Source organism: Tursiops truncatus, chromosome 8 (assembly GCF_011762595.2).
Source record: "Tursiops truncatus isolate mTurTru1 chromosome 8, mTurTru1.mat.Y, whole genome shotgun sequence".
NCBI classification, from domain to species: Eukaryota; Metazoa; Chordata; class Mammalia; order Artiodactyla; family Delphinidae; genus Tursiops; species Tursiops truncatus.
In genome coordinates, this window is record NC_047041.1 from 58,884,673 (window position 1) to 58,910,821 (window position 26,149).

The 26,149-nt window shown below is 51.9% G+C and overlaps 3 protein-coding genes across 17 annotated transcripts in view; 1 reads left to right on the forward strand and 2 right to left on the reverse strand.

Annotated features, from left to right (window-relative positions):
* Positions 1-7,819, forward strand: part of NUMA1 (nuclear mitotic apparatus protein 1) — a 90,763-nt gene extending 82,944 nt beyond the window's left edge. For 7 of the 8 annotated variants that reach the window (XM_033862377.2, XM_073808527.1, XM_033862378.2 and 4 more), the window contains 11 exons: positions 51-119; positions 1,491-1,601; positions 1,677-1,895; positions 1,981-2,138; positions 3,429-3,675; positions 4,564-4,792; positions 5,465-5,601; positions 5,945-6,121; positions 6,241-6,357; positions 6,471-6,692; positions 7,084-7,819. In XM_033862377.2, the coding sequence (XP_033718268.1) occupies positions 51-119; positions 1,491-1,601; positions 1,677-1,895; positions 1,981-2,138; positions 3,429-3,675; positions 4,564-4,792; positions 5,465-5,601; positions 5,945-6,121; positions 6,241-6,357; positions 6,471-6,692; positions 7,084-7,095 (1,698 nt within the window). In that variant the 3' untranslated portion in view covers positions 7,096-7,819. The remainder of the gene's footprint in view (positions 1-50; positions 120-1,490; positions 1,602-1,676; positions 1,896-1,980; positions 2,139-3,428; positions 3,676-4,563; positions 4,793-5,464; positions 5,602-5,944; positions 6,122-6,240; positions 6,358-6,470; positions 6,693-7,083) is intronic. The other variant, XM_073808528.1, reaches the window with a different exon arrangement.
* The window catches only part of IL18BP (interleukin 18 binding protein), a 33,009-nt gene extending 20,520 nt beyond the window's left edge, over positions 1-12,489 (reverse strand). For 2 of the 5 annotated variants that reach the window (XM_019939545.3, XM_073808533.1), the window contains exons 1-5: positions 10,291-12,489; positions 9,709-9,915; positions 8,931-9,054; positions 8,700-8,847; positions 7,916-8,117 (exon numbers count right to left, since the gene is read on the reverse strand). In XM_019939545.3, coding sequence (XP_019795104.1) covers positions 7,916-8,117; positions 8,700-8,847; positions 8,931-9,054; positions 9,709-9,915; positions 10,291-10,312 — 703 coding nt within the window. In that variant the 5' untranslated portion in view covers positions 10,313-12,489. Of the gene's footprint in view, positions 1-7,915; positions 8,118-8,166; positions 8,467-8,699; positions 8,848-8,930; positions 9,055-9,708; positions 9,916-10,290 lie in introns of those variants that run through there. The other 3 variants (XM_073808534.1, XM_073808535.1, XM_004312369.4) reach the window with 3 other exon arrangements.
* A 141-nt stretch (positions 12,490-12,630) lies between these two features.
* RNF121 (ring finger protein 121) overlaps positions 12,631-26,149 on the reverse strand; it is an 82,287-nt gene continuing 68,768 nt past the window's right edge. For all 4 annotated transcript variants that reach the window (XM_004312370.4, XM_019939540.3, XM_073808532.1 and 1 more), the window contains 3 exons: positions 16,327-16,460; positions 15,559-15,660; positions 12,631-13,983 (listed from right to left, as the gene is read on the reverse strand). In XM_004312370.4, coding sequence (XP_004312418.1) covers positions 13,863-13,983; positions 15,559-15,660; positions 16,327-16,460 — 357 coding nt within the window. In that variant the 3' untranslated portion in view covers positions 12,631-13,862. The remainder of the gene's footprint in view (positions 13,984-15,558; positions 15,661-16,326; positions 16,461-26,149) is intronic.

Here is a 26,149-nt window from a genome sequence, read left to right on the forward strand (position 1 = left end):
GGGGAAGGCCTCCCTGAGTCTTGTCTTCTCCTTTTCCCTTCCTGCCCCAGGTGGAAGAACTGAGTAAGAAGCTAGCTGACCATGACCAAGCCAGCAAGGTGCAGCAGCAGAAGCTGAAGGTGGGACAGCTGGGGGATGGGCCTGCCCTCTGCTAGCCTCAGGTCAAGCGGGGAGGGAAGGTGCTAAGCCCCTGGGTTGGGGCACCCTGGGGCCTGGCAGCCTCAGGAGCCCCGCCTGTGCCTCTGGGAGCTCTCGAGGGAAGACTGGAGTGGCCCCCAACCCCCATACCTTCACTGTCTGCTACAGTAGCCACTAGCCATGTGTGGTTATTTAAATTGAAATGAAATTTAAAATTCAGTTTCTCAGTTGCGCTAGCCACAGTTCCACTGCTCAGTAGCCATGTGTGGCTAGTGGCTGCTGTACTGGACAGGGCAAATCAGAACATTTGCATCACTGCAGAAAGTTCAGTTGGGTTGCGCTGCTAAATCTCAGGGAGGAGCGTCAGTAACGTTTAATATTACAATGCAATTTAATATTCTTAATGCTTTCAGCGATGTCACCTTCTTTGGTTTAATATTTGCTTTTTTGCAGCTCTAGGCGTCACAGCTTTTAGTTAGGGGCAAAGGAATTTGGCACCAGTGGCCCTCGGAGGGTCACAGAGTTGGTGGGAGCTCAGCTTTGTTTCCCCAGCTCACTGCCATGTACTCCACACCATGTCACAATTACGTGATAAACAGATGCTTATTACACTCTTCTTAGGGGCCTTCCTGGTGCTGGGAGATGTGGAGAGGTAAGGCTGGATCTGGATGGCCCTGTCCAGTGCCTGCTACAGACGTAGTATTTGCTGGTGTTGTAGGTGGACAGAGAATCCGCCACAGGCCCTGCTCCCCAGGAGTCTATGGTCTGGATAGGAGGCAGTGCCGGCATCATAAATGAGCCCACACAGGCTTTGGAGTCAGGTGGACCAAGGTTCAAGTCTTACTCTGCTGTTTAGTTACTGTGACCCTGGTCAATTTGCTTTCAAGGTCTGAGCTCAGTTTCTTCATCTCTGAAGTGGAGATAGTTAGTTCCTAGAGTGGTTTGGAGCAGAAATGAATTCACGTGTCCTCAGAGAGCACACATGCTGTGTGCCTAGCTCCATGCTCTGCACCCTGGTGTTCCCTGGGGATCAGTGCCCTTCCTCCTCGGGGAGACTGTACTCATGGAGAGAGAGTGAGATGGTTTGTGCCTGGTCTCAAAGAAGCAAAGGCAGGCTGCCAGAACTCTTCCAGAAATGGCATTAGCTGGACAGGAAAAGCTCCTATAGAAGGTGCACTTCGAGGGGTGTGTGGTGTTTTGGTAGGCTGGAGTTGGGAGCGGGTAAAAGGTCTTTCTGTGTGTCCTGAGAGGTTAGGCAGGAGTCTGAAAACATCCATGGAGCCCAGGAGGCTATGGATTCGGGTGGAGCAAACAGACCAGCAGCCCTGATCAGCCCTTCTTGTGCTTTCCAGGCCCAGGGAGGTGAGAGCCAGCAAGAGGCGCAGCGCCTCCAGGCCCAGCTGAATGAGCTGCAGGCCCAGCTGAGCCAGAAGGAGCAGGCGGCTGAGCACTACAAGCTGCAGGTGAGGAGCCTGGTCCTGCCCACCTGCCCCACCCTACCCCAGCCCCACCAACACACCTGCCCTCTGCCCACCCAGATGGAGAAGGCCAAGACTCATTATGATGCCAAGAAGCAGCAGAACCAAGAGCTGCAGGAGCAGCTGCGGGGCCTGGAGCAGCTGCAGACAGAGAACAAGGAGCTGCGGGCTGAAGCGGATCGGCTGGGCCGGGAACTGCAGCAGGCCGGGCTGAAGACCAGGGAGGCCGAGCAGACCTGCCGTCACCTCACCGCCCAGGTGCGCAGCCTGGAGGCACAGGTAGGGCCCTGGCTGCACTGACGCCCTCCTCTCCTCAGCCATCCCTGCTTAGGCCTCCCTTCACTCTCCCTCGGCTCCTTCCCAGGTTGCCCACGCTGACCAGCAGCTTCGGGACCTGGGCAAGTTCCAGGTGGCGACTGACGCCTTAAAGAGCCGGGAGCCGCAGGCTAAGCCTCAGCTGGACTTGAGCATTGACAGCCTGGATCTGAGCTGCGAGGAGGGGACCCCACTCACTATCACCAGGTCAGGAGGCACCCTTCCTCCCTCCGTCTGTTGTCCTTTGAGCGCCCCCTGTTTATCAGGCTGTATCCTGGGCACTGGGGCTGTGAGATAAATAAGATGTGAACCCTTTGCCCTCTGGAAGCTTATTCTTAGAGAAGAATAAAGAAAGTATTAGAGGTATTAGGCCAGATGTTTGTATATAGCACAGTGGGAGTAAATAAAAATGAGTGGTCAGAAAAGGCATCATGGAGGCTGTCACTCCTGCTCTGAGTCTTGAAAGAAGCCGTAGGGGTGTGTCTGATGGACGGAGGAGAGTGGTTGAGAGCAGAGGCCGAGAAAGAGCCTGGATGGGCTGGAACATGAAGTTGCAAGGGCTTGGGCCCAAGTCCCTGAGGACCGGCTGGACTCCCCACTGAGTGGGGGGTGAGCACATGTGTTGAGGAGCACATGGTCCGGTTTGCATCTTAGAAAGCCTGTCCTGATAGGGGAAAACTGAGACTTTAATAAAAACAATAAATGTGTTTTTAGAAATGTTCAACACTTATGTGTGTCAGACACTGTTATAAACACCTGAAAAGTATTCATTCATTTATCCCTTAACAACTCTGAGGAAGCGTCTATGATTATCTCCTTTCACAGATGAAATTGGGGCAGAGGGGCGGTCACTTGCCCAAGGTGCCACAGTGGCAGGGCTAGGCTTGAACCTGGGCAGCCTGGCTCGAGTCCTTGTTTGTCTCCACTCTGTGTCTCTCAGAGGCTGTTGTAAGTCTAGGTGAGAGGGGGCAAGGCAGGCAGGGAGGGGCGTGAGAGTGGAGTATGGTGTGGTTAGGAGAGCTCTCAGGAGACTCACTCGCCGATTGGGTTTGGCAGGAGAGGGAAGAGGTAGGACTGTGCCTGTGTTCGTGACTGGGGGCTTGGGTGGAGGCCGCCCCTCCCAGCTCCTACTTGCTGAAATAGGAGATACAGGAGGAGGAACAGACAATGGACTTGGTTTGGGACATGTTCGTTAGTTGTGGAATCCATGGGGGAGGTCTGGGGCTGTGGATATATGGGTCTGGGAGCAGGGTTTGGGAATTGCCAGTATTGAGTTCAGAGAGCCATGGAGTGGATAGGCTCACCAGGGATGGAGAACGGATGGAAGGCCAAGGTCAAGAACTCTCCTTGATACCTCTGAGAAATCAGAGAGGGTGGGGTGCTTGACTTAGTCTTCTTGTAATAATAAATGTAGGACTTGGTCGCTTTGGAGCAAAGGGATGGACAAAATGCCTTGTAGCCCCAGGAATGGCACCTCAGCAGATGTTTTCCCCACAGCAAGTTGCCTCGTACCCAGCCAGATGGCACCAGCATCCCTGGAGAGCCAGCCTCGCCCATCTCCCAGCGTCTGCCCCCCAAGGTGGAATCCCTGGAGAGTCTCTACTTCACCCCCATCCCCGCTCGGGGTCAGCCCCCCCTGGAGAGCAGCCTGGACTCCCTGGGGGATGTCTTCCTGGACTCAGGCCGGAAGACCCGCTCCTCTCGTCGGCGCACCACGCAAATCATCAACATCACCATGACCAAGGTCAGGCTGCTGCAAGTGGGGCTGCAGAGTAGCAATGCTTGCTTCCTCTCAAGGGCATCTTTCCATCGGGTCCTCAAAACAGCCTCAAGAAGCAGGCAGGGCTGACCAGTCCATACCCACAGATGGGAAAGCTTAAGGGTGGTGACTTGCTTAGGCCTCTGGTAGAAAGGGGCAGGGCTGGACGTGGCTGCCTGTCCACTGACTCTAAGGCTGCTGTCCTCTCCGTGTACAGCAGTGACCCTGTGCAGGCTTAAGGGAGACAATGTGGAGAAGTTGCAGTCCGGCCCGTGCCTCCCCACACACCCATGGGTACACCCTTGGGTAGCTGAGATGCGTTGTGGTTGCCCAATGGGCTGCCTGCCTGGCTGGGGGCTCTGGTCCTTGTTTCCATAGCACTAGGAGGTTGGGGAGGAGAGGAGGGGGGCATCTCTGGTGGGGAGAAGCTGGAGAAGTTCTAAAAGATGGTCAGGGGCCTGGCACACTTGGGTGGAAGGACACTGTGGGATGAACCCAACAAGCTCAGGAGACGTGAGTTCTAGCCCCAGCTCTGCCGCTTCCTTGCTTTGTGCCCTTTGGGCCAGTCACTTCATTCCTTTGCACCTCACTTCTAAAATGGTCTGATGCACTCTGCCTTCCCTCCCTCAAAGCATTGTTAATAGACTCAATGGAAAAATGGACAGAAAAGAGTCTTGACAGCCTCAGTACCTTGTGTGGGATTCTGGCAACAAGGCCCATTTCTTGCAGAAGTGCAGCTAAGGACCCCATGCAAGGCAGTGTGGATACGTGCAGCCATGGGGTCTGAGGCGCTTCGGGAAGGGGAACGGGAGGCTTCTTGATGGGGTGTCAGGGCCTCTATCCCTACTACAACAGGTGCATCCTCTCTTCCAGAAGCTAGATGTGGAGGAGCCAGACAGCGCCAACTCCTCCTTCTATAGCACGCAGTCTGCCCCTGCTTCCCAGGCTGGCCCGAGAGCTGCCTCCTCCACCCAGTCTCTAGCCCGCCTGGGCTCTCCCGACGACGGCAACTCGGCTCTGCTAAGCCTGCCTGGCTACCGGCCCACCACTCGCAGCTCCGCTCGCCGCTCCCAGGCTGGGGTGTCCAGCGGGGCCCCTCCAGGTGAGGGGATTGTGGGGACTTAACACACCCAAAGATTAGACTGGAAGCAGATCCTGGCACAGGGAAGGGACAAGCTTTTAAAAACCCAAGGCTGGCTTCCTGGCCGCCACCCAGCACCTCACCTGCCTCTCCTCCCTGCAGTCTGAGGGCCTTGCCTGTTGTCACATCAAGGGGCTGTGCTGGGCAATAACACTGATGTCATTCTCAGCCAGGCTATAAACCAGAAAACACATGACGGGCCTGGGATTCCCAGCACAAGAGTGCTGCCAGGCTGCTGTCAGTCGTCCTCCAGGCCCCTTCTCAGGTGGGAAGGGGCTGCCAGAGAGGCCAGACTGGCCTGGGAGCTATGCTCAGATTCTTTTCTGAGGCTCTTGCCTTCAGGGACCACTCTGGGTATCGATTCCTGGCCCTCCATTAGTTTCTCTCGGTGTCACAGCCTCTGCATATGACCCCAGGGAGGAAGCAATGAGCCAGTCCCCAGGGTAGGGATGGTCTGTGAGCCCCGAGCCTGTATCTGCAGCACTGAGCAGAGCAGGGCTCTGGGGTGCTAGGCTTGAAGTTCAAGGGCTAGGTGCATGGGAGTGGTGGCAGCAAAGGCTGGTGGGATGCTACCTCCCCCCTCTCCTCCTGGCCTTCCAGCCCCACTTGCTCCAATTTCCTCGCCCTCCACAGGCAGGAACAGCTTCTACATGGGCACTTGCCAGGATGAGCCTGAGCAGCTGGATGACTGGAACCGCATTGCAGAGTTGCAGCAGCGCAATCGAGTGTGCCCCCCGCACTTAAAGACCTGCTACCCTCTGGAGTCCAGGGTGAGCTCTGGGGCCCCCTGCCATGGACCTGCCCCTGTTGGCTCACCTCTTCCTCGTCATCCCACCCCAGTGCCCTGGCCTGCCAAGGAGGGTGACCTGTTTCCAGTCATATAGCTGGCAGGGAGGGAGCTCAGGGGTGAAGGTCCTGTGGGTGGGCAGGAGCTTGGAGAGGTCTCTTGGGACTGCTCTTTGCAGCCATAGTGGAGGGCGTAGGTGGGGAGCTTTTTGTGATAGGAAGGCTCTAGCTGCTCCACAAGATAGGCCAGTGAAGAGAGTTCTGGGGCGGTCCTGCTCCACCTCCAAACAGCTTGGCTCCACCGACCACTTTTTCTACCCCACGCAGCCTTCCCTGAGCCTGCCTACCATCACAGATGAGGAGATAAAAACCGGTGACCCCCGGGAGACCCTGCGCCGAGCGAGCATGCAGCCAGCCCAGATAGCTGAGGGCGCTGGCATCACCACCCGGCAGCAGCGCAAACGGGTCTCCGCAGAGCCCCACCAGGGCCCTGGCACCCCCGAGGTGGGTGATGTCGGCTCCCATAAGTTGATTAGCGGGGAGGCTCCCGGCTCAGAAGGGGGACGGGTGCTGGTTGGACACGGTCCACTTGTCCTCTGGCTTAACTGTCCTCTTCCCCATAGTCTAAGAAGGCCACCACCTGTTTCCCACGCCCCATGACTCCCCGGGACCGACATGAAGGGCGCAGACAGAGCACTACCGAGGCCCAGAAGAAAGCAGCTCCAGCTGTTGTTAAACAGGTTAGTCAGGGGCTGAAGGGAGACCCTGGAGGGGCCTTGCTGGCCGAGCCCTGGAGCAGCAGGTTGGCCTGGGAGGCCAGTGGCACCCCCAGTTTGACAGCCTCTCCCTACAGGCTGACCGCCGCCAGTCAATGGCCTTCAGCATCCTCAACACACCCAAGAAGCTCGGGAATAGCCTTCTGCGGAGGGCAGCCTCTAAGAAAGCCCCATCCAAGGCTTCCCCCAACCCCCGCAGTGGGACCCGCCGCTCTCCTCGCATCGCCACCACCACAGCCAGTGCCGCCACTGCCGCCGCCATCGCCGCTGCCACTGCCACCCCTCGGGCCAAGGGCAAGGTGGAGGCACTGTCAGGGAAGGGAGAGGGTTCGGTTCTTAGGAATCTGGTAGGAGCATGGGCAACCCCCCCCCCCCCCCCCCCCCCCCGCCAGCCACCCCAGGGGCTGCTTCCAGGCAGGGCTGAGCTAGGCTGCTGGAGGGCGGGGAGGGCGGGGGCTGAGAGCAGGTGCTCCCGGCCTGGTTAGCTGCTCCTTACGGAGGAGAGGACACGCCTCCATTTCTCCCGAGAGCACCCAGAGCTGCTTAGGCACAGCCAGCCACTGGTAACCTGAAGGTAGATTGGGTCCAGGGCCACACCAAGGAGGGGACCCTAGTCTGGGTGTGGGGGGGCACTGGTGCAGCCTGGCACCGAGTCTCTTCCACTTGAGTGACTGTCTCTCTCTCTTCCAGGCAAAGCAATAAAGAGCCGGTACCAGTGAGTGGCCCCACCTGTGTCCTTGATGCTGCCCTCGCCTGGTCCTTTTTGTTCTGTCCCTTTCAGTGCCTTCTCTCAGCTCCCAGGCCAGCAGTGGCCAAACCCCTATAGACAGTGACGCCTGCCCACACCCCGGCCTGGTACCCGGACCTTCGCCAGGTGAACAGGTGTGTCCTCAAGAGTTGGCCCGGAGCCTGGATAGTCTGGGTCCTCTCCCTGCCTCGCCTCCTGATGTTTTCTTAGAGCAGTCACTTCTCCAGCGCCATCACAAGAAGATTTGGGGCTGGCTTTGAGTGGCTGGGTCCTTGGGCCCAGTCAGTCCTCCTCTCAGCCTCTGGATCTAGAAGGGACCGACCATTGGAGGAGCAGGCCCTGGTCCCTGCTGCTCCCGGTGGCTGGGCCGAGCAAGGGCCCTTGCTTTTGAAGTCCAGGACTGGGCATTGACCTAGTGGGAGCGCCCCACCCCCAGGTGCTCCCATCCACCCAAGGGCACAGTTGCCCGAAGGATGCTCTTTTCCAGGAGAAACGGGCCCTGTGCCTCAGTGGGGGATGGGGGCGGGGGGGGGGCAGCCTTCAGTGGCAGCTCATCCCCTTCCTTCCCCAGATTTCACTGGGGTGGGATTTGGAGTGATGGGAAGGTTTTTAAGGGCCAGGGATGGATCTTTTCTAAATGTTATTACTTGTAAATAAAGTCTATTTTTCTCCCTTGAATGCCGAGACACCTTGATCTGTGTGGGAAAAGTAGGGAAACCTGGGCTTTGTAGAGCAGCGTACCTTTGTCCCTGTGGAGACTCCAGACCCACATACCTTCTCTCAGATCCCTTCTCCTGGCCTTTCTCAGGCCACAGGATCTTCCCACACTCCATTTCTGGCCTCTGCTCCTGAGGAGCATTATGGGCCGGCCTCTTCTCTTCTGAGGGCCTGTGTCCCCTGAATCTGGTTTTGTCTGTAGCTTCTGAGTGGCATTCTCTCTCCTCTTCCCACACTCCCTCCTCAGACAGGCCACGTTCTGTGAGTAGAATGATGGCCAAAAGGATAAATGAATGGGCAGACATCAGTACGCCACCACTGAAGATCATTTATGAGCACCCGTCGTAGGTCTTGCTGGGGTGACAGAGATACAGCTATGGGTCAGAAGCAGCCTCTCCCCGCATACCTTCCCTGGGACAGTCGAAACAAATACAACATTAAGTCGATGCAGAATGTGGCCTGGGCTGAGAGCGTGTAGAGCTCAATGAAGAGGTGGCATTTCAACCAGGCTTTGGAGCTTGGGGTTCATTATCAGGATGGTGAGGCTGAGGGGACTTGCTGGAGGACAGGGCTTCTTGTGTCGGGGGTACGCTCGTCTTCAGCCCAGCCTGGGGGAGTGAAGCAAACAAGGATCAGGGCCAAGGTGGGAGGGACATCCCTTGTCACTTTTCTCCAGGCCATGCCTCCCCTGCCTGAATCCTGTTCCTTTTAGTTTCCGCCTCAGGTTCGGGGAATTGGTGGGCATTAGCTGGAGGCTACTGTGGACAGAGCCCACCCTTTCCTCCCCACGCCAAAGCAGAGCTCCTCCTGTCCCTGGAAGTCCATCCCTTGGGTTCCTCACCCAGAGCTGGGCCAGGACGAGGTGACGCTGGACAGTCTGCCCAGGATCCGAGAAAACACAGGAGAAGTTGGTGTCTCGCAGGGCGGGGCTCAGCTCCTCCAGCACCAAGGCCCTCCACAGCTGGGTCCTCGTGCCCCTGTGCTCCCGCCTGGAGCAGAAGAGAAAGAAAGGCCATGAGAGGACCGTAGGAGGAGGCCTCCCTCCCACCGGCCTCATCGCCACGCCCCTCACCTGGTGCTGCCCTCCCGCAGCCGGCCCGGGAGGTGCTCGATGAAGGAGCTGTTGCCCAGCCAGTAAAGGATGCTGAAGTGGGGGAAGCGGCTGCAGGCAGTACAGGACAAGGTCAGCGTTCCATCTAGGGACACGTGTGGCTGTTAACCCGACTGTACAGCAGACCCTCCCCTCTGCCACGCTGTGGCCTGCCCACCCTGCCCAGCTTCCCAGCTGCCATGATCCAGGAACCTGGAGTGGAGAGTCTGTTAAGAGAAGTGCGGTCATCTACCAGGGGACCCTGGCTGAGTAGGAGGAATTTGGGGACGGGTCCTTGGTCTAGGTCCTTGACTCCTGAGCTTTCTTCTTCAGAATGACCCTTTCTAGCACCCAGCTCCAGTGACTCTAGGAGCCCTGGCTGAGGAGGCAGCACCAGTAGGCCACCGCTCCTCTGAGGAGGCCAGAGGGCAAGTGGGCTCTGGGAGGAGGGGCTGGGCTTGCAGCCACTGCAGTCAAGGCTCTGGGAGTCCGCTGACTGTTCCTTCTGTCTGAATCCTCTCCGTCCCCTTTGACAGGGAGCATCTTGGGAGCTGCGAGCTGAGCCCTGTGCCACACTGGCGATGCTGGCGGGGAGAGGAAGTCAGTGCTCAGCCAAGCTGACCTGGTTGGTGGTGGGCTACATGACAGAAGGTTGGGGGACAGGTGCTCAGAAACCAACCCCACCCTTGGTGCCTCCGTGCCCTCAGCCCGCCCTCTGACCACCGTGCCCTCCTGGGCTCCCATCAGAATGGCTCCTTACTCAGTGAGACTTCCACTTCCGGCCAGGTCACCTCCAATGCTGGGCACTGCTTAGCTGTCGGGAGCGCTGGGGGCCGGGAGGGGCAGGTGTCCTTTGCGATCCCAGCTGAGGCAGTGGCAGCTGTAGTGGCCTGAGGCACAGATGTGGCTCTGGCCAGGTGGGAGACGATGTGGGCACAGAGGAGCAGGGCCCAAAGAGGGCTGGGGTCTGAAAAAAGGACAGTCACAGAGGTCAGCAGCTGTCTGACCTCCGGGGATTGCCCGGCATCCTAGCTCGGATGTTGGCTAGAGAGGGAGTTGCTGCCGGGATGTAAGTCTGGCAGAGATTCTTGGGCTCTGCCCAGGGAACGGGAGAGGCAGAAGAACCCCTCAAGCCCCACCTCTTGGCCCTTTTTGAATGGAGCACAGGGAGACCTTGGAATGGAGCCAGAGCCACAGCATCCGGGCAGAGGCCGAAAGCAACAGCACAGCAGCTGAGGGGAGCCCACCTGGGGGTGAGGCTCAGGGCCAGCCACATGGCTCCACTCTGGTCTCAGGATGCCCCCCACCCCTCCACCCGCACGTGCACAGCCCCAGGTCCCACCTGGAATCCAGTTCTGTCTCATGGTCGTGATGCGTGTGTCAGGAGCTGGCACGCCTGGATCTATATATCTGTGACAACTTCCTCCTCTCTGGGGGAGGCGGGGGAGGAGATGGTGAAAAACTGCTTCTCCCACGTCTTCTGAGTGGCTTGCTTAGATCCCAGGCATACATGTGGCCTTCTTCCTGTGGACTCCACAGCCCCTCCCTACCTCTAGTTTTTCAGTGGGCTGTCAGGCACTGCTATTTACTCTGTCCTGTCCACCTGTGACAACTCCTGGAGGACTGGCATCGGGCATAGGCTAGAGCTCTTCCAGCCCCTAAAAACAAAGCCAGGGGATCCCCACCCTAGCTCTTATTACCATCAACATTATACTGGTTACTAGTCCAATCTAACCCCTTCATTACAGGCATGGAAACTGAGGCCCAAAGAGGACCAGGGACTTACCTAGTCACAAAGGGAGGTAAAGTTCTCTCCACTGCCAGAGCTGGTTCTGGGAAGGGCAGGATATATAGTGAAATCCTTCTGCGAAAGCACTGAACTCTCCCTTCTATTTCACTTTCACTTTTATTTAACCAGGGACTCTAGAGCGGACTCTGGCTACCAAGAGAAGGCACACATACATGACAGCAGTCTGAGCCCAGTCCTTAAGGTTCCTGCACACTGCGCCTCTCTTCCTGAGCCGGAGTTCACAGTGGCCAGGAACTGGCCAGGAACCTTCTTGCTAACTCCCAGGCCCCCCGCTTTCCAGATGGTATCAGCCTGGGGTCTTTAACCTTCCTCAGGCCCACCCTCCCAGGGGCACACAGGGCATGAACCAATGAAAGAGTCTCTCACACATGAATTCTTCCATCCCAGCCAACGGTCAGGACTTCGGTGTCCACCTTTGCTCTTCTACGTGAACAGGCCTCCTGCTTCTTCCTTCACAGCCACACCATATTCAAAGGGACAACTCTCCTAGTCACTGGAGACCCCAAGCTGGATCACTCTGACCATTTCAGACTCCATGTCACACCAGCCCATCCACATTCTGGCCTTTCTCAGGCTCCCCACCTCCCTCCAACCAGCAACCCAACGACCACCCATCACTCCCATGAATCCTTCTCACTTCTGCCCTCCCAGCCCCTTGGCCAGAGCTACAGATCTAAGTTCACCAGGAAGTCTAGATTCCCCCTACCTGGTTCACAGGAAGCCCTGAAAAACCCTCCTTTCCGGAACCCCCCGTTTTTTGGAGCTCCACAGCTCAGCTCAGCTGCGTCTGGCCCCACGTGAGCCACATCATGGGAGCTACACTGAGAGCACCTCCAGGCCTTGTGGGCAGGAACCTCTCAGACAAGCCGAGCACTTGGAACACAAGCTGGAGCACTGGACCTAAGAGGAGGAGAGGGTGCTTCCCAGGGTAAGAGGGCGCGTACCCAGCACTGGCTCGAGCAACTGTGAAGGACCAGACCCAAGTGTCTGGGATCAGGAGGATGGGATGCTGGGGACAGAGCCAGGGAGGCCAGGAGGTGGAATTAGGTTTGGAAGACGTGTCCGAACACTGCTGCAATCCCAAGGGTTTTGTGTGCGTGTCATATGCATGTGCGTGTGTATGTATAAAAACCCGACTCATTCCCAATTAGACGTGGAGACTAAAAGTCAACTCCTCTTCTCCAGGGCTCTAGCTGACATTTTCATCTTCTCAGTTCCTCCCCCACCGCCTGCCCCAGGAGCTTCTGTGCTGTTAGATGCAGAGTAACTCCTCCCTAGGAACACCAGTGTCTCCAGCAGTTAGGTCAGGAGGCAAAGCTGCCCAGGACTTCAGAGACACAGTCCTTTGGGGAAGGGGGTGGGGATGCGAGGGAGAGGAGGCAGGACTCTACCTGTGAGTGTAACCAAGGCCAGAGTCGGGCTGCTGGGAGGTCATGGGACTCAGGACTGTTGAAGTATGAAGAGACAGCCTTGGACAGCCTGGCCTCGGTTCTCACATGAGCCTGATGCAGGGGTACGGGGACAAAAGTGATGCTCCCTGCCGCCATTCCACTCTCTGAGGATGAGCCCACTGGCATGCAGACCTCGGAAGCCACGGCTGGGTAAGAGAAGCCAAAGCTGAGAGTGATCCGCGAGAGGGGTGGTGGTGGCAGGGCACTGACCTCAGGTGGTGAGGACAGTCACCCAGCGATGGCGCAGGGCACCTTCTGCTACAGGACGAAAGCCCGGCATTCCACCTTGCTCACGGATGTTGGGCAGGGCCAACCACCCCCAGGCCCCGGCTCTCAAATGGGAAGAGCAAGAGGCAGCAAGGGCCAGGCACCCACGGGGACTGCAGGGAAAGAGGTGGGAAGAAGAAAAGCAAGATGGATGTTCAGCTTTCCAACCCAGCTCACGGAGCTTTATTCAGAATGGATGACAAGATCCTGCTTGGTTCTTACTGCACTTGAAGGGCCATATTCCCTAGGAACCCAGCACGGAAGGACCACGTTTGCCCTCCCATTTCCTTCAAAATTCCTAGGACCAGAGCTGGGGCCTACCTGGAACCCCTTTTCAGAACCCATACTTACCTGGGCCTGACCCTCTTCCCACCCACCTCACCACTTGTGTTGCCAGGCCCAGGCAGGACTCATGGATGACAAGGCTGACATGAGGATATTCCTTGGGCTGGGAATCCCCTGGCAGCTTCAAGGGAACAATGTCTGACCACAGGAAGAAGCCTCACATCTGTCATAGTTCTTCTACCACGCACGCACACACACACACACACACACGCTCTCCGGCTTTCGGGGAAGGAAGTGATGTGGCAGTGGCCTTCAGCACGTGTCACCACTTCTGGGCAGAGGATCAGCTTGCACAAGCGGCCCTCAATCACCGCTGCCAGCAGTAACCCCTGTGGCCCAACTATATATAGATGGTCTTTGTTCTTGGCTGAGTACAGCCCCACTTAGTGGGAGGTTCCCCAAGCTGCTACAGCTCTGGTCACCCCCACACAAATCCCCGGTGAATTCCGAGGTCCTAGAGCTTCCCTTGCTGCAAAAGTCACGACAAGGTCCCACTTGTCTCCACCAGCCTACGGCCCCCAACAGGGAAGACGGAGCCAGACAACGCCCAACTGTGGCCTTAGCCAGGGAGGACGGAGGACACCTCACCCCTCAGTGCTCATCAGTGGCACTGGCCAGAGCTCCCTGGCTCTTCCACACTGAGTGTACCAGGCTCAAGCCCCACATACAGAAGGAAGGGGAGGTGGGCTGGGGCTCTCAGCCAGAGAAGAGATGGCTCCTTTACACCAAAAATGTTGTGGCTCTGCTCCTGCCCTGCTCAAGCAGGGAGGCTGAGGCCTGGAGGAATTGGGGCAATTCCTATGCTCCACAATAAAAAAGGTTTTTAAATATATTCATCAAAATAGTTTTCTTTTAAAAAGCCCCCCACTGCTGACAGCCCCACCTGCTGGCTCTCCATCATATCCCTCCCCAGCCCGGACACAGCCGGAGGGGTCCTGAGTGGCCCGAGTGCCCCTTTGAGTCTTTCCCACCCAGGAGGTCTTGGAGGGCAGGGAGGAGAGTGCCCTGAGGTCCATGGTGGGTGGATGCTCTTCTTCCTGACTATTCCAGGCCCAGGATATAGTTGATGCCTTGCACCAGGCCAATGATGACAGGCTGCCAGGCTACCAAGTATCGAAGCCAGTCCAGCAGTTGCCCGTACATGACATGAGGCCTCTCCCAGCTGTCACTGCGTCAAAGAAAAGAGGTTACGTGTTCGAGTTGCTAAGGCTGGTCTAGGGGATGGGTGAGAGGGTCTACCTACACTTTCCAGATGCTCCACAGAAATGGGCCTACAGAGAAAGGAAGCTGCTTTCTAGAAAGCCCCACCCAGCCCCTATATGTTGGAATGCAGGGCTAAACCCAGAGAATGGGGGCAGGAGGGCAGAGAGGAAGAAGTGCAGAAGATCGGACAGATGCGGGAGAGGGTGGAGGGGTGAAACTAAGCTCTCCATGACCAACATACAGACAGGGCTCCGCATAACCTTCTAAGATTGGACCGCCAGTGTGCCCGAGACTGCTGTAGATTATGGGTGATGATGGCATCAGGGAGGCGGGGAGTGGGATAAGGTAACCCAAAGGTTCTTGCAATGTCCAAAATGAGAGGTTTTCTAGGTCAAGGAAGGGATTGAGTCTCGGGACAGAGGCATGAGGGGGCAGAGCAAGAGGCTGGTCATAGGGGATAACCCCAGGCAAAGGCTCTAAGGAATCCCCACCCAAGGGCACTGAGCACCAGGCCCTACTGAGGCCAAGCGGCCCCTGGAGATAAGTCCCTTCCTTTCACTTTACAGCTAACTGCCGGGCAAGACATGGAGAGGGAGCCTGGGAAACCAGCTCCGGGGAAAGCACAGGTTGAACCTCATGAGACTATGGGGAATCCCTCTGAAGGCATCAGAAAGCACAGCCGGGCCCATTCCTGAGAACTAAGGGAAGCCCCAACCTTCAGCTTGACCATGGAGTTACTAAACTGTTCCTGAACTAGACCCTGGAAGAACCAAGCAAGGAACCTTAAAGGGGAACACAGTGGCCCCGCACGGCCCAGCTAGTGTCCAGGGGACAGGGAACCCTGGCAGAGAGAGGAAGGGCAGCTGGGAGAAGTCCCTGGATCCCAGGGGAAAGGCGGGGTGGGGGGGGGGGGTGGCCAAAGAAGTGGCTGGGTACTTTCCGACAGACAGGCTGCAGGGAGGAAGCGGAGGCTGAAGGCAAAGTAGGGAGGACTGGTCAGGTAGGGAGGGGCAGCTCAGAGGAGCACAGGTCCTGTGTTCAGGTGGATGGGGACAGGGGTCCCCGCCTTCCCTGTACCTTGCAGGTCCTGCACAGGCACAGAGCTGGTCTCCAGCCCTGCCTGTCACAGGTAAGGCACAACCCATTAGTTATATCACCTTGAACAAATTATTCAATCTTTAAACTGTTTCACTGGTAAAACGAGGATAATATTACCCAGGTCATAAAGCTCTAGAGAATCAAGTGAGCTAATACGAGTAAAGCACTTAGCACAGTGCCAGGCACATAGTAAGCAAGCAGTAAATGGTAGCTGCTATCACCACCGATTTACCCTTGAGGAATCCTGAACCAAGAGGAGAAGCTGAGCTGCTGGTCCTGCCCCACATCCCACCCACTTCCCAAGACCACAAGCTGCATGGACTGGTGGGCAGCAGCCAGGCTGGGGGCAGGAGGGAGGGCCCCAACACCCACCCGGATGCAGGCCAGTACTTTCTTACCACTGCCCACTCCCAAAAAGAACCCAAACAAAGGATACGGGTTGCTGAACATCCTCTTGAGGTCTACCTTCTCTTTGCAGTAGGGACACGTCTGCTTCTTTCCCACAATGCACCAGCCGCGGATACAGAACTCGTGGAATCTGAGCACCACTGGTCAAGGGAAATGGTGGGCGGCCAGGATGGCACTCCAACCCCATGCCGGTCTTCAAGGTGCCCAGGCCCTAGCTCTGGAGGAAGGTTCAAATCCTGGCTTCACCTCTTATCAGTTGTATAATCTTGGGCAAGTCCCTTCTCTCTGACCCTGCTTCGTCATATGTGAAGTGAGGATAATGAACTCTGCCTTACAGGGCTGTTATGGGGCAAAACGGAGATAACACATGGTACAGAATGGGAGCTGAGTAAGGACGTGGTAAATGTCACAAGTGCTATTCAGGCGGATTTGATTCTGAAACTGAGGGTGCCAGTTAGAGGGTGTTCCTCCCCTGTGACTGACCCAGTCTCGGGGCAGCTAGTGCAGCTGCCGGCTCCTTTCTGATCCAGCCAGGCTACATGTAAGAGTGGCTCCCGTCTGTGAGAAGGAGCAAAGGAGGCAGCCGTTTCTACTCCTGGGGGTTGGTTTCCCTAGCAGAGGACATCACCCAAATGTCTGCTTCTTGTGACTCCCCTACCCTCAAAGGTCTGGACAGCACGCCCAGAGCCTCAAAGGTCTGGACAGCACGCCCAGGGTCATGACCACACCCTTCCCTCCCTGACTGGAGTGTGCACGTGTCAAGAGAGACGTGGCCCAGGAGCTCTAGGCAGGATACACATGATTGCAAGACAGCCTATACGTGTTCTCGATGATGCCCTCTTCACTGACATCCACAAAGATCTGCTGCCCACACACGGCACACACACTGTCCGAGAGGTGTTTGGTGGGCATGCCCGACTCACTGTAGAACTGGGAGAGAAGAGCAGGAGGAAAAGACAGAAAAGACGTGAGAATCAGCCAAAGTGGGAAGGTACCACAGAGGCCTTAGGTCTTCTGTAGAGGAGGCGACATGATAGGGGGAGTCCCCAGAGCTAGAGAATATCTCATACACCAGATCGCCCTCATCTCTGCTGGGCAGATGAGTGAAAGGAAGTCAGATCTGATAGGACCTGAAGACTGGGAGGGTCGGCATCAGGGACAAGGAGAATGGGAAAAAGAAGGGCTCAGGGCTGGTGATTGGGAACTACGTCAGTGAAGCCACTGTGCAGCCAGATTATGGTTCCATGAGAGATGGACAACATCTCTTCTCCAAGATTCAAAACAGTGAAACATCTGGTGCAATGCTGGTTTGGTGACAAGGGCATTCTCAGACACTTGTGGCAGAAGCAAAAGAGGTTCAACCCTTTTGGACAGCATTTGGCATGATGTCTCAAACTGTCACACCATTTAACCTATTAATTTCACCTTAAGGAGTTTAAAGGAGTAAAAATATCAAAAAAGCTTCAAGCATACAGATACTCATTTAAGTGTTATTTATAATTAAAGAAGCAAAGAGTTTGGCAATCCCTCATAAAGTTAAATGTGGAATTACCATATGACACAGCAATTCCATTCTTAGGTACACACTCCTAAAGAATAAAAACAGAGACTAACCACACACTTGTATACCAATGCTCATAGCAGCATTATTCACAAATAGCCAAAAGGTGTAAACAACCCAAGTGTCCGGAAACAGAAGCATGGATAAACAAAATGGGGTCTATGCCTCCAATGAAATGTTATTCAGTCATAAGAATAATGAAGTTCTGATACATGTTACAACATGCAGGCACCTTGAAAATATTACACTAAGTAAAATAAGTCAGACACAAAAGGATAAACATTGTATATTATTCCATTTATATAAAATATCTACAATAGGCAAATTCATAGACAGAAAACAGATTAGAGGTAACCAGCGGTGGGAGGAGGAAATGGGGAGTTACTGCTTAATGGGCACAGTCGCTGTTTGGAGTGATGAAAAATTCTGGAAGTAGACAGTACACTTAAGGATGGCTAAAATGGTGAATTTTACATTACATATATTTTATTTAAAAAATAGTAAAAAAAAAAAAAAAAACGAGAAGAATTGGAAATAACCATAAATGACCAACAATAGAAGAATGCCTCAATAAGTTATACTCAAGGGCCTAGAGAGGTGGTGGGTTAACTGAAGCTTGAGATATAACACTGAGTGTCAAAAGCAGGGTACAAAATTGGAGGCACAGTATTATTGGTACATATATATGTAAAGACAATCCAAATCTATCAAAAGATCAGAAGGAAATGTATGAGAATATTCACACCAGTGATGTCTTGGTAGTAGGATTATAGGTGATTTTTTTTCTTTTGCCTATTTTTCTGTACTCAAATTTTCCTTAATGAACATATATTACAAGCAAACCTCAGAGATATTGAGGGCTCGGTTCCAGAACACCACAATAAAGCAAGTCACGTAGGTTTTTTGGTTTCCCGGTGTATTTAAACGTTATGTTTATACTTACTGTAGCCTATTAAGTGTGCAACAGCATTACGTCTAAAAAACCAATTACAATAATAACATCAAAGATCACAGGTCACCATAACAAATCTAATAATAATGAAAAAGTTCGAAATATTGTAATCACCAAAATGTGACACAAAGACACAAAGTGAGCAACTGCTGTTGGAAAATGGTGCTGATAGACTTGCTTGATGCAGGGCTGTCACAAACCCTCAATTTGTAAACAAAACAAAACAAACACAATTATCTGCAAAGCGCAATAAAGGAAAGCACAATAAAACGAGGTATGCTCATACTTTAAAAGATTATGTATTACCATGGTTAATCACAATGGATAACCAATTCCATGCTCCAAAAAGAAATTCCAAATTTTGCATACTTTCCTTGTGGTTTATTGTTAAATAGCTACAGAGCATTTCCCCTTCACCCCAAGGAGAAAAGACTTGAATTTTATTTGTTGATATAGTCTAAGACCTACTGTTTTTTTTTCTTTGCACTGTCCTAAAAATTATGGTAAAACACACGTAACACAGAATTTACCATCTTAACTATTTTAAAATATACAGTTCGGTAATGTTAATAAGTATATTCACATTGCTGTGCAGCTAATCTCCAGAACTTCACATCTTGCAAAACTGTAAAATGAATTTTTAGACAGGATTCTGCATTTATTATTACAATTTTATCTTTACCTATAAGGGAAATAGATTATACTTAGCCTTTTTGTATTTTCTTGAGTTTGCTCTGTTTTTTATTTCCAAGCAACTGTCTTCTGAAAAAGCCACAGCCCTGAAGCTGGGTGAGGGATAGCAGTGAAGGAGGGGTGGGCATACAGGTGCTGGGATAGGGAGTAAGGAGGATGGTGACAGCCAGATCAGACACAGCTACACCTGCCAGAACCTCTGCTCAACATGGAGGCATCTCTGACTCCAAGCTGCCCTTATAAGAAATGGGCTCTCTTGACTCCCAAGAGTCCTCAAGCGTAGAAGGTAGAGCCACACCACCCCAAGAATCCATGAATAGAGAGCTTCCTGCCTTCACCCCTACCTCACCGTCTTACAAAACTGTCTGAAGTGGCTCAAGGTGAACTCGTTACTATCACAGAACACCAGAGCAGCCCCGTCCCTGGGGAAACCAAAGCCCAGAAAGGAAAGAAACTAGCTGTGATGAGAACGCAGCCCCTCTGACTCCTAACCCAAGTTCTACCCAAGACGTCCATTAACATCTGCTGAATGCTGCAGAAAGATCAGCTACTTAGCTCACTGAGGGCCAGTAATTCAAAAGGTTCTGATATGTTTATCGAGAGTGCAAAAGGATAAGCAAGAGTTAGGGCAGGGCCAAACCTGTGGAAGCCCACTAACTGCAACTCTCCAAAGCTGGAATCTGAATGTTAGTGTTGAGGGGAAAACACTTCTCCAGCGCTCAAGAGGCTTATGGCTCTGAAATATGTCTGGCTTAGAATTTCTAGGCACATCAACTGAACAGAGAGAAAATAGGCCAAGAAGTCTGGGTCCAGCTCTGGCACTGAGTCCCTGCACAATCATGCAGCACAGGAACATGGCCACTCACTCTGGCCCACAGCGTTGGCAGTGAAATAAGTGGGAACGCCTCAACTCAGGAGATGGGTGAGAGCTCTGAGGAAGAGCTTTACCTCAAATCATCCGAGTTCTGCCCCAAGACACTGAGGCAAGGGATACAGGATGCAAGAGAACTTGGATGAGATGAGAGTAGGAGGGATGCCCAGGAAAATGTCTATTAGGCCCCTAGCTTCTGGAGTTCTCCCCGCAAGCTAATGTGGCAACAGGCCGGCAGGGTCAAATCCCACAAATTTTCAACAAAGTTATCAGGTAAGCCTGTCAAGTCAGGAAGGGCCCAGCAACCCTGCGGTTTGCAGAACCCACAGAGACTGTATCAGGAGGCACTGAGGCCGAGTAGGGTAAAGTACAGGGAGGCAGATTTCAGTTTAACCTCAAGAGCCTGATGCCTCAGTGTGGAAAGGGCTCAAGGGGCCACATAATTTGTCAGGATTAGACACTCCACATTTCCATCCTCTGTCACTTACTATCTTGATGACCTTGAGCAAGCCACCCAAATTCTTCTTTCCTTCCATCAGAATATATTGGGCACCTACTAAGTACCAGCCACTGGACTGGGTCCTTGGGCTAGAATGCTGGAAAAACACAGACCTGGCCTCTGTCCTCATGAAAACTACAGCTAGGGGAGACTGACATTAAATAAATAAGTATTGGGCTTCCCTGGTGGCGCAGTGGTTGAGAGTCCGCCTGCCGATGCATGGGACGCAGGTTCATGCCCCGATCCGGGAGGATCCCACATGCCGCGGAGCGGCTGGGCCCGTGAGCCATGGCCACTGAGCCTGCGCACCCGGGGCCTGTGCTCCGCAACGTGAGAGGCCACAGCAGTGAGAGGCCCGCGTACCGCAAAAAAAAAAAAACTAAAAAAAAAAAAAAACTAAAAATAGAGTTGCCACATGATCCAGCAATCCCACTCCTGGGCATATATCCAGACAAAACTATAATTCGAAAAGATACATGCACCCTTTATGTCCACAGCAGCACTATTTACAATAGCCAAGACATGGAAACAACCTAAATGTCCATCAACCAATGAATGGACAAAGAAGATGTGGTACATATATATACAGTTGAATATTACTCGGCCATCGAAAAGAATGAAATAATGCCACTTGCAGCAACATGGATGGATCCAGAGATTATCATACTAAGCGAAGTAAGTCAAAGAGAAAGACAAACACCATGTGGTATCACTTATATGTGGAATCTAAAATACAATACAAATCAATGTATCTATGAAACCAAAACAGACTCACAGGTATAGAGAGCAAACTTGTGGTTGCCAAGGGGTAGGGGGGATAGGGGAAGGAAGGAATGGGAGTTTGGGATTAGCAGAGGCAAAATATTATATAAAGGATGGATAAACAACAAGGATAAACAACAAGGTCCTACGTATAGCACGGGGAACTATATTCAATTTCCTGTGACAAACCATAGTGGAAAAGAATATGAAAAAACTGAGTCATTTTGCTGTACAGAAGAAATTAACACAACATTGTAAGTCAACTATACGTCAAAAAAATTTTTTTTAATTTATATAAAATGAGGACTAATTATTTAAAAGGCTAAAATAAGAATTATTTAAAAGGCATTAAAAGGGCTATCAAAGAACACTGCAATGAAGGGGTTTAACTAAACCTAGGTCATCAAGGGAGTGGCATTTTAGGCTGAGGTAAAGGATAGGTGGGAGTTAGTAAGATGAAGAGAGGCAGAAGTGACAAGAGGAGGCCCTGGAGCAGGAAGGACCTGGTGCGCTTGAGAAACTGAAAGGAACCTAACGCCCTTATGGCTGCATGGAGGATCTTGGACTTGAAATGAGAAATCATCTAAAGGCTTTATTTAAGTACGGAGTAATATGATCAGACTCATATTTTAAAAGAGCACTCTGGGGCTTCCCTGGTGGCGCAGTGGTTGGGGGTCCGCCTGCTGATGCAGGGGACACGGGTTCGTGCCCCGGTCTGGGAAGATCCCACATGCTGCAGAGCGGCTGGGCCCGTGAGCCATGGCCGCTGAGCCTGTGCGTCCGGAGCCTGTGCGTCCGGAGCCTGTGCTCCGCAATGGGAGAGGCCACAACAGTGAGAAGCCCGCGTACCAGAAAAAAAAAAAAAAGAGCACTCTGTCTTCTGTGTGAAAAATGGATTGGAGATGAGGCCAAAATGGATTCAGAGAGACCAGCTAAGAGACAGTTACAATTCTTTAAATGCTGTATGGGGGCCTGTGCTAAGGTGATGTCTTGGGCTAATTTGATGGCAGTAAAAATTGAGAGAAGTGGACTGTTGATACCAGAGGCAGCTGAATAGTAAAGGCCTGGAGTTCAGAAGAGAGTTTTGGATTAGAGATCTGGAAGCCGTGGAAGAAGAAAAGGGAAATACCTAGGCGAAGAGCAAAGAAGATGGTTTAGCCTTGAGCTCGGAGGAACAATAACATTTAAGGGGATGGAAAGTTAGCAGAGGAGACAGAAAATACCAGAGAGACAGAAAGAAAACCAGGACAGTGTAATGTCACAAAATCCAAGGGGGGGGAAAACCTTTTTAAGAAGGAAGCAGTGCTGAGTCAACTGTGCTGATGACTGCTGAGATCAGAATCAATCCACCAGAATGAGTGACACAGAGTCACCGGTGACCTGAGTAAGAGTCACTTCAGAAGAAGGGCATGAGCAGAGGCCAGTTAGAATGGGCCAAGGATAAGTGAAAGGTGATAAAAAAGGAAACAGGAACTTCCTGCAAGTTTAACTGTGAGTGACAGGAAATGGCTCAGTAGCTAGAAGTGACAGTGGGTCAAAAAGAGGACATTTTTGAAAAAGAACACTTAGAACGTTAATGGAAAGAGCCCAGGAGAGGGAGAAGGTGAAGTCATGGGAGAGAAAGGAAGTCAACAGCATATCGGGTCCCTGAGCAGGCAGGAGGTGTGGAATCCAGAGCACAGGTAGGGCTGGCCTCTGATGGGAGAAAGGACACTTATTCCACTGTTACAGGAGGGAAGGAGAAGATGGATGCAAACAGGAGCAGATCTGTAGATACGGTGTCAGGAGTTGTGGGGATTCCTGTTTGGTTTCTAGTTGCTCAGGTAAACAGGAGGCGAGGTCATCTGCAGAGAATGAAGGGACAGAAGGAAGGGATGTGAGAGGTTTGAGAGTAGAGAAGGTTTGAAACAGGTTACTCAAAGTGGGAGAGTAAGCTCTTCAGATGAAGAGTCAGATTTCTCCTTTGTAGGACAGGAACACTACCCCCGGCCTCACATGGTACTAGGAAGACACACTGAGAAAACACACAAGACCCCAGCACAGGAGCTCGCATGTAGTAGGTGCTCAGGATGTATAAGTTATAATCCACACCATTGACCATCACAGGAAATGTGTGCCATGAAAGCCTAGTGGGCTCTTCTGGGCCACCCCCTCGACTAGTAAGGAGACTACTGCCCAAGGAGGAAAGCCTCACTCGAGGCCAGAGAGGGCTGGTGGCAGGGCTGACCTGGCTCCCAGTCAGTTCAAGTAGATGATTTCAGAAATACCTGTTGAAAAACTGAATAAAATACCCATTTCCAGAATTATAGTGGAGGAGATTCCATATCACAGAGTGTCTAAGATGGCTTCAGACAATAGATGGCGTTAAGAGAGAACTGGCAATTACTCATGGTTGATGATCTGTCTTATGTCTTGCTTTGTGTGTTGAGTATGATGAAGATACAAAGACAAATTCTATAAGGACCCTGTGCTCCAGGTGATTACAGACATAAAATACATGGTCGTACAGCACAGCAGGACTGTATAGTAGGTACTTAATAAATGGCAGCTATCATCATCGCTGTCATCATCATCATCATCATCATGATGTGAGTGTTTGCCATGGGCCAGGCTACTCTGCAAAGTGCTTGACATTCACCCATTTGTTCCTTACCACAATTCTATAAGGCTGACAATATTATTACAGCTAAGAAAACAAGATCAGAGAGGTAAAGCAACTTGCTCAAGCGTATACAGATAATTAAAAGTGGAGGAGAATTTGAAATCAGATCTGTCTGATTCTAACCTCCTGGCTCTTTCTACTACTTCAAGTCAGATGAATGAGCAGATAGTCCTGTCCTCACATTATCTGGGGCTGCTGAGGATCCAGGAAGCAGTAAATCTGGGGCACAGCAATTTGCTCAGGAGATAGAAAATGTGAGGCAGGACACCTGGCCCAATGCAGCACAAACAATGTGTTACTACCCTGCCTGCCCAATCACTCTCGCAGAGGAGGAAGCCCCAGAAATAAGCTTATTTCACAATCCCCCACTCCCCCACTCCCCCACCTCCACCCCACCCCAACATGATTTTTGGGTGTGAATGGAAACTAGACTGTCTGGCTGTCACAAGCTTATGACCTCACAGTAACCAGCTGGAGAACACAGACACCATCCATGATTCCCTTGAATCGACCTGACTCAAAACAGTTACAAATTTCTCCAAGTGAGGCAAAACAAAGAGCTATTCTACTCTAAAAAGAGTAGTGCAGAATGGTGTAAAAGGAATTGAGAATGCTTGTTAATACAATTATAAAACATCATGGTCTTATTTCTAGGAATTGTGAAATTAATTAATTACAGATCTTTTTAGGTCAAACTACTCCCAGAGGTAGACCAAGAGATGAATCAGACCTAGTTCCTGACCTGGTAACAGCTCCAAAATCAACTTTGACTCTCTGGGATAGAAGCTGTGATCACAGAACATACAAAAGACTACGAAAAATAACCAGGACTGAAAATGTGGTATATACACACAATGGAATATTACTTAGCCTTAAAAAGGAAGGAAATTCTGACACATGACACATAGGTAAACCCTGAAGACATTATGCTAAGCGAAATAAGCCAGTCACAAAAGACAAATACTGTATATGAGTCCATTTATATGAGGCACCTAGAGTGGTCAAATTCATAAAGACAGAAAGTAGAATGATTGTTGCCAGGGGCTAGGGAGAGTGGGGATTGGGGAATTATTGTTTAATGGGTATGAAGCTTCAGTTTTGCAAAATGAAGAGTTCTATGGATGGATCATGGTGACAGTTGAAGAACAATGTAAATGTATTAATGCTACTGAACTGTACACTTTAAAATGGTTAAGATGGTATGTTATGTGTATTTTACCACAATTAAAAAAAACAAACAACTAGGGCTGCTACTGAAAGTGGGCAGTGGTGCTAGTAAGGGCTACACTCAGTCACACTCTGTACATTGTAGATGGTTGATAAATAACTGTTGCTTGAATAAATAATGAGTTGGCCAATGAATGCGTGGAAAGCTGGAGTCTCCTGGCTTCCTCAAACTGCCCTCCCCAAAGCACTGATCAGATTTTGGCTTCAAGGCCAGCAATATTCTTTAAATTCAGGTTGTTGTGGCTCAGGGGCCCAGGTGTTCCTGAGCAGACCAAGGCCCACTTGACCAAAGACATGGGCAGAAATAACAGAGTCTTGGATTTCTCAGGGTTGGAAAGCACTCCAAGGTGGTGCAATCTATCCCTTTATCCCATGTTGGAGTCTCTTCTCCCATATTCCTGCCTGGTCTAATCTCTTGGCATCCTGAGCCCTAGCAGAAGGCCTGTCACTAAGTCTCCGCAATATTTGCTAAGAGTATTGGAAAACAACAAATGCGTTAACTCCTGGTGACTCACCTAGTACTATCAAAAGTTATCCTAGTCTTCCTATGAACCCCCAAGAAAGGAACCTGGAGAAACAGCAAACTGCTTGTCTATAGTCAGGATCAGCAAGGTCACATTCTGTTGGATAGTTTTCAGAATGACTCCTCTGAAAGAGACATTTGGATAGAGTGGCTCCTCTGAAAAGGAAAGCCATTCTCAATGTCAATTACCTAGGGAAGAGGTAGATCCTCATGTAAGATACCCTGTGGTATAGGGGAAGGGCAGCATCATTTTTGTCAGGAACACAGGCTTTAGGTCTAGGCATCTGGAGGACTGTATTGTCCAGATGTGGATTCTAAGTGGTGGGTGTTAAGATGACACCCAGTATACAGAGGTAGGCTGAGAGTTAGATGAGGCAGGGTCTGAAAACCCTGGAAAGCAGGCAGCCTGATAACTCAGATCAACCTCATTCAAATACTCACAGTTTATTTTCCTGTTATTCATCCTCAACCTTTAATAAAGTCCGACGTGACTGTTTGATTCTGTGCTGAGAGGTACAGGGAGGTATGTGGGTTTATCCTTGGGACAGACTGTTATTGTGGAGTGGTGGGGGTATCTAGTGAGATCCCATAAAAGGAAGGAGAGTATGAGGGGTCAGGAGCTAGTGTTTGAGGCACTCTCCACCCTAACGAGAAATTCTCCCACCAGGTCTCTTGGTGAAGCTGGAATTTATCATTATTAGGGAATTATCTTATGAGGGATTATCACTTATAATCACTGCAGCACCCAATAATTCTTCCCAAGAGCACGGAAAGTGGCCCAGCTCAAACTGCATCTTAGGGAGGCCAATTTAATAATTCTATCTCCCAGAGCAGAAGCTAACTTGTGGATCAATTCTGAGCTCAGAAAA